Here is a 12338-nt window from a genome sequence, read left to right as displayed (position 1 = left end):
TTTAAGCCTAGTCTTAAAAGTAGAGAGGGTGTCTGCTCCCCGAATTTGGATTGGAAGCTGGTTCCACAGGAGAGGAGCTTGATAGCTAAAGGCTCTGCCTCCCATTCTACTTTTGCAAACTCTGGGAATCACAGGTAGGCCTGTATTCTGAGATCGAAGTGGTCTATTTGGGCGATACAGAACTATGAGATCTTTTAAATATGATGGAGCTTGACCATTAAGAGCTTTGTATGTAAGGAGGAGGGTTTTGAACTCTATTTTAGATTTTATGGGAAGCCAATGAAGAGAAGTTAGTGAAGGTGAAATATGATCTCTCTCTTTCCTAATCCAGTCAGCACTCTTCCTGCAGCGTTTTGGATTAATCGAACGCTTTTTAGAGAGTTATTAGGACACCCCAAAAGTAGGGAATTACAGTAGTCCAACCTAGAAGTAACAAATGCATGGACCAGTTTTTTCGCATCACTTTGAGACAGGATGCTTCTAATTTTAGCAATGTTCCGTAGGTGGAGAAGGCTGTTCTAGAGATTTGTCTTATATGTGACGTAAACGCCAAATCCTGGTCAAAAATAACTCCAAGGTTCCTCACTGCAGTACTGGAGGCCAAAGTTATGTCATCTAAAGTAACTATATTGTTAGACAGCATATTTAGGCCCAAAGAGATGATTTCAGTTTTGTCTGAATTTAGAAGTAGGAAATTGTAGGACATCCAGGTCTTGAAGCATGTCTTTTAGACAAGAGGAGAAAAGTCAAATTTGATCAAATTTGAATTCCACACAGAAACCAAACATGTACTATACAACATTTTTGGTATCCTTAACTTAATATTTGGTAGCACCCCCTTTGGAAAAAATAACTGAAATCAATCACTTACTTTAACCATGAATTGTTTTTTTTACACCTCTCTACTCCAATTTTGGACTACTATTATTTTGCAAAGTGCTCCAGGTCAATCAGATTTGAAGGATGCCTTCCCTCAACTGCTGTTTTGAGTTCTCTCCACAAGTGTTCCATGGGATTCAGATCTGGACTCATTGCTGGCCATTTCAGAACTCCCCTGTTCTTTGTTTGTAACCATTGTGTGTTGACTTTTCTACTGTTTTTTTGTGTTGTTCTAAAGCAATCAAAAAAAAAATAAATGCCATTACCAAAACATTTCAACTGCAACGATTTTCTGGGAGAAAGCTTGCATTTTCTGACAGGATTTCAAGGATGCCAATATTTTTGGCCATGTATGTGTAAATGTTTGAAGAGTGTGTCCTTCCAGCCGCTATTGACTCCCTGAGAGATGATGCAGATGACCATATCAAGAGACAGCTTGTCAGATTCATCAGTTATTGCCATGTCAATGTAATGTAACATACTTTGGGGGTTAGTGATGTAACATACACATACTCTCCCCAAGGATGAACACAAATATCAAACGGTGGACAACCAATAGACGTGAGCTGTCTATAGGATGGACGTGTTCCAGGTATTCAGAACAAGACAGATTAAAATGTCAGGGTTAGGGTTAACAACCACTATTGTAAAACACTAACACAATACTGCAAAAATATTTTCATAGGAATGCAACCAGAAGGGGGCACAATATATTGGGCTACTGCTGGTCAAAGAAAGAGATGAGGAAGGTGTGTTCATAGGCAGAGAGAGAAGAAGAAAGCCAAGAGTGTACGACTGACAGTAGGGACTTTAAATGTTGGGACTATGACAGGGAAGGCCAAAGAGTTGGTTGACATGATGCAGAGAAGGAAGGAGGATATACTGTGTCTAGGAGACCAGGTGGAAAGGTAGCAAGGCTCGAAGCTTAGGAGCAGGGTTCAAGTAGTTTTAGATAAAGTGATGCAGAAAATCCCCAGAGGGGAGAGAGTGGTGATTGGTGCAGATTTCTGTGGACATGTTGGTGAAGGGAACAGAGGTGATGTGAATGTGATTTGGTTTGGTCTTCAGGACAGGAACACAGAAGGACAGATGGTGGTAGGGTTTGCAAAAAGGAATGGAAATGGGTGTAGTGAATACCTTCTTCCAGAAGAGGCAGGAACATAAAGTGACATATGAACAGAGGTAGAAGCATCCAGGTGGACTACATCTTGTGTCGACATTGTAATCTAAAAGAGATCAGTGACTGTAACGTATTGATAGAGGTAAGTGTAGCCAGACAACACAGGATGGTGGTGTGTAAAATGACTCTGGTGGTAAGGAAGATGAAGAGCACTAAGTGGTGGAAGTTGAAAAAGGAAGAATGTTGTGTAGCTTTCAGGTAGGAGATGAGACAGGCTCTGGGTAGTCAGGAGGTGCTTGCAGATGACTGGACCACTACAGCTAATGTGATCAGGGAGAATGGTCGGAGAGTACTTTGTACTTTCGGGGAAGAGAAAAGTGGCCAAGATGACTTGGTGGTGGAACGAGGAAGTCCACGAGCATACAGGGAAAAAGGTTAGCTAAGAACAAGTGGGACATTGAGAGGACTGAAGAGAGTAGACAGGAGTACAGGGAGATGCAGCGTATGGTGGTGACTGGTGTGGAGCAGGAAGTAGCAAAGCTTAGTAAGAGTCAATTGAGGAGGGCGTTAAAGAGGAGGAAGAGTGGTAAGGCAGTTGGTCCTGATGACATACCTGTGGAGATATGGAAGTGTCTAGGAGAGGTGACAGTAGAATTCTGACTAATTTGTCTAACAAGATCTTGGGGAGTGAGAGGATTGCCCAAGGAACAGAGAAGTGTAGTGGTGCCGATTTTTAACAAGTAAGATGTGCAGAGCTGTGGCAACTACAGAGGAATAAACCCCATGAGTCATACGTGAAGTTTTGGGAAATAGTCAAAGCTATCCTAAGGGCAGAGGTGAGCATTTGGGAGCAGTAATATGGTTTCATACCTAGAAAGAGAACAACAGATTCAGTATTTGCTTTGAGGATGCTGATGGAAAAGTACAGAGAAGGTCATAGAGAGTTGCATTATGTCTTTGCAAATTAAGAGAAAGCATATGACAGGGTGCCGTGAGACGAGCTGTGGTATTGTTTGAGGAAGTCTGGAGTGGCAGAGAAGTATGTTAGAGTGGCGAAGGACATGTATAAGAGCTGTAAGACTGTGGTGAGCCTCTTCTTGTTTGCTCAGGTGATGGACAAGCTGACAGATGAGGTTAAACGAGAATCTCCATGGACTACGATGTTTGCAGATGACATCTAATCTGTATCGAGCGCAGGGAGCCGGTGGAGGAAAATCTAGAGGTGGAGGTATGCTCTGGAAAGTAGAGAAATTAAGGTAAGCCGCAGCAAGACATATTACAAGTGTATGAATGAGAGGGACCCAAGTGGAAAGGTGAGGTTACAGGGAGCAGAGGTAAAGGAATTTAAAGTAATTAGGGTCAGCAGTTTAGAGCATGGAAAGTGGAGCGCGTGGAAAAGAGGTCAAGAGGAGTTTGCAAGCGGGTTTAAACAGGTGGAGAAAAGTGTCTGATGTGTTGTGTGATAAAAGAGTATGAGGGAGAATGAAAGGAAAGATGTTCAAGACAGTGGTGAGACCAGCAAAGTTGTACAGCTTAGAGACAGTGGCACTAAAGAAAAGACAGGAGGCAGAATGAGAGGTAGCAGATCTTAAGATTTTGAGGGTTCTCTTTGGGAGGGGAGAGGGTAGATAGGATCAGGAATGAGTACATCACAGGGTTTCAGAGATAAAGTTAGAGAAAACTTTAAAGGATAAGGTTATATTTTTGATCTACAGAAGACCAGGGCAGTCATTTTGATAAACTATCTTTTCATGAGAAAATTACTTTTGTTATTAGATACCGAGCTAAATAAATTATTACAAGATGACTGCAAAAAAGAAAAAAAAGAAAAAAGGTAAGAGCATCTATGGCCATTCTTGGTTTTAATTTAGTATGTGCTTCTCACAGCATTGAAATTTTAATTAAAAACATTCTATAGGAACCCAATCTGAGGGGTTTAGGGAGTTATAGTTGTCATCAATACATCTTAATGACTCCACCCTGTTCCCACCTCTCACTTTAATGAGCCTATTCAGGCCAGGGTGGAACCTAGGCCTAATCTGGAGAATATAACTGGGTTCCCTAGCCACTTTATTCAGACTAAAAAAAGCTGCTTAGATAAGTAGCGAAACCTCCCAACCAAAAATAAAAAAGTCCAGTTGCCATGATTCAATTTTCAGATAACTAAACCTGGATGACTGAGAATCTTTACCGACCTAAAGGAACAACATTTAGCATTGTCCCTGTTGAGCTGGATACACTACATGGCATTAACTACTGCGTTATCACTGTTGCTAGTTGCTAAATATGAAAAATGTGTTCCAAGTGTAGCGGAGTGTAACAGGGATATTGTTGCTGAAAAAGAGGTTTTTGATTTAAATCAGTGAGATGCATAAAATAAATTACTTCTGTTGTACTGAAGTGAAGATCACCAAACCTGGTTCCATAAAATGAAGACTGCCTTGAATGGACAGACTATGCTATAGGGAAGTGAGACACAAACATCGACAAGCTCTTGTCGTCTAACGGGTACCATGGCCTGAGGCAGCAGCAGCTATGGTACATCAAGAGGAAACTCCTATTTTGTATTCAGATAAACGTAACACTGCAATATTGTCTGGACTAACTCAGAACAAGACTCCTAGCCTGACAAAGTGCTATATATTGAAGCATTACAAGGCATGTTGTGCAGACTTTGTGTTCTAGGCAGTGTTTACACTATTTGTAAGAATTCATTTAGGTTAAAATTTGTTACAGTAGCAACTGCTTTAGCTGTGTGACAGCTAAAGCAAATGCTACTCTACTCTACTCTACTATAAATAAGTCTTTGTTAATATATTGGGTCCATGAATACATTTTTAATAAAATTGAAATCTAGAATTTATTAGGCTTAGATGATGCAATATAAAGTAGTTATGTGAAATTATGTGAAATCAAAGGTATATAATTTTGCATGTATCCTTTAAAGGAGAAATTGCATTGGTTAAAAAATGGAAGGCTAGGTTTGCCCATCAACAAGACATTTCCTTTACTTTTTAAATTTAATACAGAAGGAGAAACACAATGTCCTTTGCATCAACCTTAATCATAAGACTGTAATGTATAATATACATGCACAATAGTTTATGTAAATGATCAGTATGGTACATGTATAGCATTTTTTAAAGCATTTTTTTTTGACAATAGTGAAATTACTGTACATTATTGCATTTTAATAATGTAGTAATGATACAATTATATTTGAGTATGTAATTTTGTAAGCAACCCAAATATTTAAAAAATTCTGCAAACACAATAGCTGGAATTTTTTTTTTAGTTCTGAGGATGGAGATGATGCGCTGAGGTCCCTGTGCTCACACAGGAGGCAGAGTGGCAGCAAGGGTACGCCTGAACAAAACATAAAGTAGAGGGAACTAATTTTGGGCATAGATAGACCTTGGAAGTAACCCTGAGCTTGGGGAACACAGGATTTATACACTTGCATGTCGACTAGATATTCTGTCAAACTAGAGTCTAAATGCACATGGAAAAACTGAGGCTAGTTCACCTGTTGACCCCAACAGCTAAATATAAAGAGAAAAGTAGAGAAATAGATAGAAAGAAATTGTTTTTCTTGTGAGTCCCCTGGGGATAAGGCATGGTCTCCTGGGGGGCAATACCTTATCATTTGTCAGGAAAATGACAGTTGTAATAAAAACATAATGGGGACCATTTTCTGTACAAGTTAGGGAATTGGAAGGAACTCTCTGTAAAGGGATGCTGAATCAAAGTACGCCATGGTAATAGTGATTAAGTTTGACCAGGACCACATCAATAAAACTGGCCCTCAGCTGGCCCTCCCAAACAAAGTGTGGAAAACAAGCCATTCTTTAAACAAATCCAACAAGAACCATTGTTGATATCTTCAGAGCCACAGCGGAGGCAGAACAGGATAACTACCACATTCTGCAGATTTATTACAGGATGTGTCAGCACACACACACATGCTGTCAGCAACAGCAGAAATAGCCCACCGTAAGTTAGTGCACCACTTCAAATCTACTCGAGTACATAATGAAAAACAGATACTATTCCTCTATATCATGGCATAGACAATACAGGCACAATATATATTTCACCCATGTTCTTCACTGGAACAAACTGGACACATTAAGACAAGAATAAGAAAGAGAGGACAACATGTCTCACCTAAAGGGAATCCGCCACTATAGTCAGCATCCTCTAGTAATGGGAAGAGAAACAAAGAGTGAAGAAAAAACATCATGTAAAAGAGAGCAGTTAGTGCTGAGATCAAGAAGAGTCAACTAAAAAGGTGGAAAGTCTATAAAAATACATGACAAAAAACATAATGGAGCAGTTAGTAAGATGGTGTCATCCATGTTTTTAGAACTTCAGAGAGATAGTCAGTGATGTAGTGGTAAACAGACAAAAGGTTAATTACCTCCAGCTCTGATGACCACCATGAGTGAAATTATTACTACTCCATTCCTCCATATAAAAATAATAAAATAATTTACAGGATAGACAATGACAACATAAATTAAACTTAGCTTTGTATTCCACCACATCCCTGACCATTTCTTTTGATGGATTTTGGAAGTATATGATTTGAGTGATTGTGGTAGGCACATGATCACTGGTGGTGTGAAAGAATGATTCTCCACACATTGTCAGTAAAGCCCTATTTATTGTCAATGAAAGGTAAGAAAGATAAGGCACAAGTATTAACTTTAATCCTATGAACTGTAGAAACAAGGAATAAAATTGAGTAGTAGTGTACGAGAGAATGTGGGATTACAAAAGTAAGCTGATATACAAGGTGAGAGAATAAGAGGGAACCTACCAAACTGTACCACCACATCACCTTAAAACAAGCAAAACATTATTAAGAGTAGTTGCTTTGATTTATGTTGTTTTTGTAACAATATAGTGAGTACATATTAAAATGTTGAAAAGCTGGTCTTTTTAACATGTTTGGGCTGAATTAACACAAAAAAATATCGACCTATATCTCTGCTTTGCTTTTAAAAAATATATTTTTTTAAATTTGCTCCATTAAATAAGAGAAGTTCTGAAGCTTCACCCACTGTGATGTTACACCAGACTACGCAATTTCCCCACTTCCATCAAACCTAGAGCAAAAAGTGAAAAAAAAAGTTTTTGAAATGTTTGTACATGATTGATTTAAATTTTGTTTTCTTTTTATACCCAATTCTATTTTTACCATGTACTTCTAACAGACAAAAGCAACAAGCTGAAATGTGTTTAACAACAAAAAAGTTTTGTTGGCAATTTGATTTTTTTTTAAGTAGACTGGCTTTACAGATTTCACTTTTTAACAAATATTCTCTACTTTTTCTACCAATACATCTGTAAGTGTAATTAACTTGTTCAATTTTGATTACTTTGTTCTAAGACTTTGGTACGCATTTGTCTCTTTTTCAAAACCCTCAAGAAAGGGTTATTATGTTTTTTGTTTTGTTTGAATGCTCCTTGTATTCTCTTGTATTTATTCCTTTTAAGGTCATCAGTCTGTTTGATTTTGTTGGTGAGGACACAATCAGGATTAATTTTCACTTCTTTTAGCTTATACAGCATGATTCATTCTTAACTCATGTGCATGGGCTTTAGTCACTTTCCACATATTCATTGGCTTAACAGGCATAGGACAGCAGCATAGTTACATGATGTTTTTCTTGTCCAAAACCTATATCCATTTTGGTGTCTTTTGCTTCTTTTACGCTTTTGGTTATTTATTTTAGCTAGTGTTGGTGCAGCTACCTTGTTCCAGGAGACACTGCCAAGAAAGTCTGTGTTGTCACTAGTGGTTAATTTACTTGACATGACCGGAAATTTTCAATGTAGTTACTGCTTGCTGCATATTTCTCTTTAACTATTTCAAAAGTATCTGTATATTTATTTTTAATCTGGATCTTGGTTATGAGTATACGTACTAAGAATATAAACATGTTCTAAGCATATTGTATAATAATTATTTATAAGAAAACTGATTCAAAAACATTCAGATAAATTAGCTAAAACAGAACAGAGAGAGAAAAACAACAAACCCAGGATCCATCCTCAGTCCCATTTTCTTTTTTCTATAGATTCTTCCTTTAGGATCTGTTAGTAATAATTAATGGCATTGCTTTTTACTGTTTCACAGTTGACACACATACTGACTTACTTGCCATTAGAATATATATAGATGTAGCCATTGAAAGTCTCATAATTTTTGTGTGCAGAATGTCTGCGGCATCCTACTGGTGTGTTTAATTCAGAAAAAGGCTCATTAATTCCAACCTGCAGTTAGTCTTGTCAGCCACATTTCCGTCTGTGCATTAACAACTTCTTGGTGAAAACTAGTTTTAAATATGATCTATCACACAGCTGTCACAACCCCGTTTGTTTACTTTGTTAGGAAATGTGATGGACATAAGATTTCCTATAGATTGTGTCTCTTTGTTGTTGATGGGTTGTGTTGAGATTATATTACTCTTTCATTCATGTTTAGTCACCATGTCTCCTACAAGGTAAACAAGCAACTAACCTACAAAATCATTTTGAAGGAAACCTTTGATATTTGGATTATAGCCCACTGTAACAAGTCTTGAATAAATTAATCCGTACAATTACCTACAAACATGTAAGCACTTGTCCATTGATCTCAGATTTGTGATTTTAATTACACCGTTGTTCCATTAAAGAACCATAACCAGTGACCAATCAGCTTTAAAGTGTTCATTATTTATTTAAATAAAATAATTCTCCAGTTGTAAGCACAGAGCACAGGTCTAAAGATCAACAATGTTGGATAAACTACACAGATGGTGTGTATGTGTATAAATAGTGTGAAATATTTGAATTACTTGGATTAGTTTTTATTCATCATGGGCTGTTGTCTTGTTTTATGATGTGTGGTTTTGAATCAGATCCACTGGGAAAGCTAAACATCAACTGCAGCGACTTTTCCATGCAATGACAAATGATGATATAAAAAAATAATTATGCAGTTATTTTCCTCATAGTTTAATATTAGAATTCACTTAAAAATATCTCTCTCTTCACCTGAAGTAATCACGGTTTACATGGTGGCCTCTGAAACTGCAGGTCTGACCTGAAAATGCACTGCGTTTGAGTATTTTAGTTTATTTGATCTCAGTCTATAAATTTGACCCGATGTTTTCAGCCCCATGAGATTCGCACTGAGCTCAGTCTACTGCCCCACTAAAGTGCAGACCCTGGGTCTTTGAGGCTCAAAGTTTGTTTATGTTTATTTAGTAAGTATGTTTAGTAAGTAGGTTAGTAAGTATGTTTATTTTTTTGTTTTTCATCCGGCTCTCTATGCCAGAGAATTAGCGACTGGTTTCCGGTGCTGGCTCGTGTTCATAACTGCTCTTTTTTGCACTTGCACCTCATGAAATGTACATTTCTGATAGGTCTTTGCGTTGATGTTTTCTCCTTGACTTTGATGTACCTCACTTGTAAGTCGCTTTGGATAAAAGTGTGTACTAAATGACTAAATGTAAATATGAAATGTAATTAATTTGAAAGATAAAAGCTGGTGCCAGGTGTTGGCCAAACTACAACAACCACCTCCCGCTGCATACAATGTGCTGAATGATTGTATCACGGTGTGTAGATTTGTTAGATCAGCTGTCATAAAACCAACTGGCTTTTTGTAAGACCACGGACAGGCAGAAAATAAGACATACCACCATGGAGTGATGTCTGCTTGTTTTTAGATCGAACTTCGACAAAACTTGAATAAAAGTGAAACTGACACAAAGTGGCATGTACGAGTCTTAGTTAAAAAATGTACAATTGACACAATTTATGAATCTTCGACTTCTTTATTTGCTCCTTTTGGCACTGCACAGTTTCCTCCGTCAGCTGGGATTTATATATTTATTTAAGAATAACATGAAGGCTAATGTGTGTCCAACATGTAGCTCAGTGTTATTTGCAACAGTTTGTTTTAAACTAATCTAATCATGAAAACTAATCATAGGCTGTTTGTACATAATGGTCTCTGGTGGTGTTGGTAACCATAGAGATGGTCTCACAGCTGAGAGCTGTGAATGATGACTTCAATAAATATGAATGAAAACTTCCAAACCTCTGCAGGCATCTAGCTGGTTCTACTATTGTTCTACGTTTTCAGCCGATCAAATTTTACGCGCTCCTCCATTGTGTCGAATAACTAGCAACTATACAACAGAGACAGTTACTAAAAGTGAAAATCTATTACAAATTTGGACAAGAAGCAGATTTACTGAGTTTCTGCTTGCACGAGTCATTAAGCATCGTGTTAATTTGAATCAGCTAAGAGTAGAAACCTCCCCCACGTCACATGTGTGTGTTACAGCAGCTCTTGTTTCAAGCTGAGGAGACGATCAGTCTGTTCCCCTACACAGGAAAATCTTCAGGGTTAAATTAACTGTTCCGAAATATAAATGTAACAGTCAGAGATATTGTAACAGTAGTGATTTTGCTGTGTATCTGTATACTTGGTTTGGTTTCATGAGTCAAAGACTGTAACTGCTGTTTTTCAAGGAAACAAACTGCACATGATGAGGTTGAACATTCGCTTTGAATAACATCTAAGAGACATTTTCTGAGTTCACTCAGTCTCATCAAGCTGCATATTTCGTGCCTTATTAAAATAACTTTGGCCTTATGAAGATGAAAAAACACTAACAGGCTACAGTATTTTCAGGTAAAATTGGTTTTTACTTGGAATACAAAATGGCACATGACTGAACATCATTAGATTGATATGATCACATAAACAGTGATACAACAGTGCATATAAGCCTCATTTTTCTTTTATAGTAGGAAGCTTTTTAAGAAAAAAACACTCAAGTGCACAAAGTCTAGAATCTCCCATATAAACACTAAAAGTAGCCTGTCTGAACAGTAATTATCTGTGGAATTATAAATATAAATACAATATAAAGTCAGATTAACTACAACATATTTTGGTTATATATCTTCTACTCCAGAACCTTGGTTGTGTACAAATAAAGTAATACTGGTAACATACATTGTGGTAGGAACTATGTTTGCACCAGATTATGTCGACTTATGTCGAGAGTGATGAACTCACATGGCAGAGACACTTTCAATTGGTACATCTGTAAAGAACTCTATAGAGTCCTTAGAGACTTCCATACTTTAGTGGTTCATAGGCGTGTTCATAGGCAGAGAGAGAAGGAGAAAGACAAGGCCTGACAGTAGAGACTTTTAATGTTGGCACTATGACAGAGAAGGCAAGAGAGTTGGTTGACAGGATGCAGAGAAGGAAAGTTGGATATTCTGTGTGTCCAGGAGATCAGGGGGAAAGGTAGCAAAGCTAGAAGCTTAAGAACAGGGTTCAAGTTTTTTACCATGGGTGGCAAAAGAAGAGAAAAGCAGTAGGATTTATCCTGAAAGAGGAGTTTGTGAGGAATGTTCTAGAGGTGAAAAGAGAATCAGACATGGTGATAAGTCTAAAGATGGAAATTTATTATTGATATTCCATGTTGTTAGTAGTTATGCCCTAGAAGAGAAGGAGAAATTGTGGAGTGAGTCAAATTTAACGATGCAGAGCATCCCCAGAGGTGAGAGAGTCATGATTGGTGCAGATTTTAATGGACACGTTGGAGAAGGGAACAGAGGTGATGAAATTGTGACAGGAATGGTAAATGGTCTGCACTTATATAGCGCTTTTCTACCTATTGGCACTCAAAGCGCTTTACACTGCTTCTTATTTACCCATTCACACTCACAATCACACACACATTCATACACCGATGGGGGAGGCCAACGCTTACTGGGAGCAACTAAGTTGGGGTTCAGTGTCTTGCTCAAGGACACTTCGACATGTGACCGAGCAGCCGGGACCAACAACCAACAACTGTGAGATTGGTGGACAACCGCTCTACCTTCCTGCGCCACAGTCGCCCACATGCAGAAGGACAAATAGTGGTAGACTTTGCAAAAAGGAATGGAAATGAATGCAGTGAAAACCTTCTTCCTGACATATAAGAGTGGAGGTAGAAGCAATCAGGTGGACTAAATCTTGTGTCGACATAATCTGAAAGAGATCACTGACTGGAAAGTATTGGTAGGGGAGAGTGTAGTAAGACAACACAGGATGGTGGTGTGTAAAATGAGTCGCGGTGAGAAAGATGAAGAGGGCCAAAGAAAAGGAGAGGATAAAGTGGTGGAAGTTGAAAAAGGAAGAATGTTGTGTAGCTTTCAGGGAGAGGTTGAGACAGGCTCTAGGTTGTTACAGCTAATGTGATCAGCAAGACAGATAGGTGGATACTTGGTGTGTCATCGGGAAAGAAGAAAGTGGACAAGGAGAACAAGAAAG

General features: G+C 38.2%; 1 protein-coding gene across 4 annotated transcripts in view; it reads right to left on the bottom strand.

Annotated features, from left to right (window-relative positions):
- Positions 1-12338, bottom strand: part of mpp7a (MAGUK p55 scaffold protein 7a) — a 135572-nt gene that overhangs the window by 35870 nt on the left and 87364 nt on the right. For 3 of the 4 annotated variants that reach the window (XM_067485904.1, XM_067485905.1, XM_067485903.1), the window contains 2 exons: positions 6822-6842; positions 6167-6199 (listed from right to left, as the gene is read on the bottom strand). The exons of the other annotated variant lie outside the window; for it this stretch is intronic. In XM_067485904.1, coding sequence (XP_067342005.1) covers positions 6167-6199; positions 6822-6842 — 54 coding nt within the window. The remainder of the gene's footprint in view (positions 1-6166; positions 6200-6821; positions 6843-12338) is intronic. 4 annotated transcript variants of the gene reach the window in all.

The sequence above is a fragment of the Channa argus genome, chromosome 19 (genome assembly GCF_033026475.1).
Source record: "Channa argus isolate prfri chromosome 19, Channa argus male v1.0, whole genome shotgun sequence".
NCBI classification, from domain to species: domain Eukaryota; kingdom Metazoa; phylum Chordata; class Actinopteri; order Anabantiformes; family Channidae; genus Channa; species Channa argus.
This window is presented reverse-complemented; position numbering and strand designations above follow the sequence as displayed.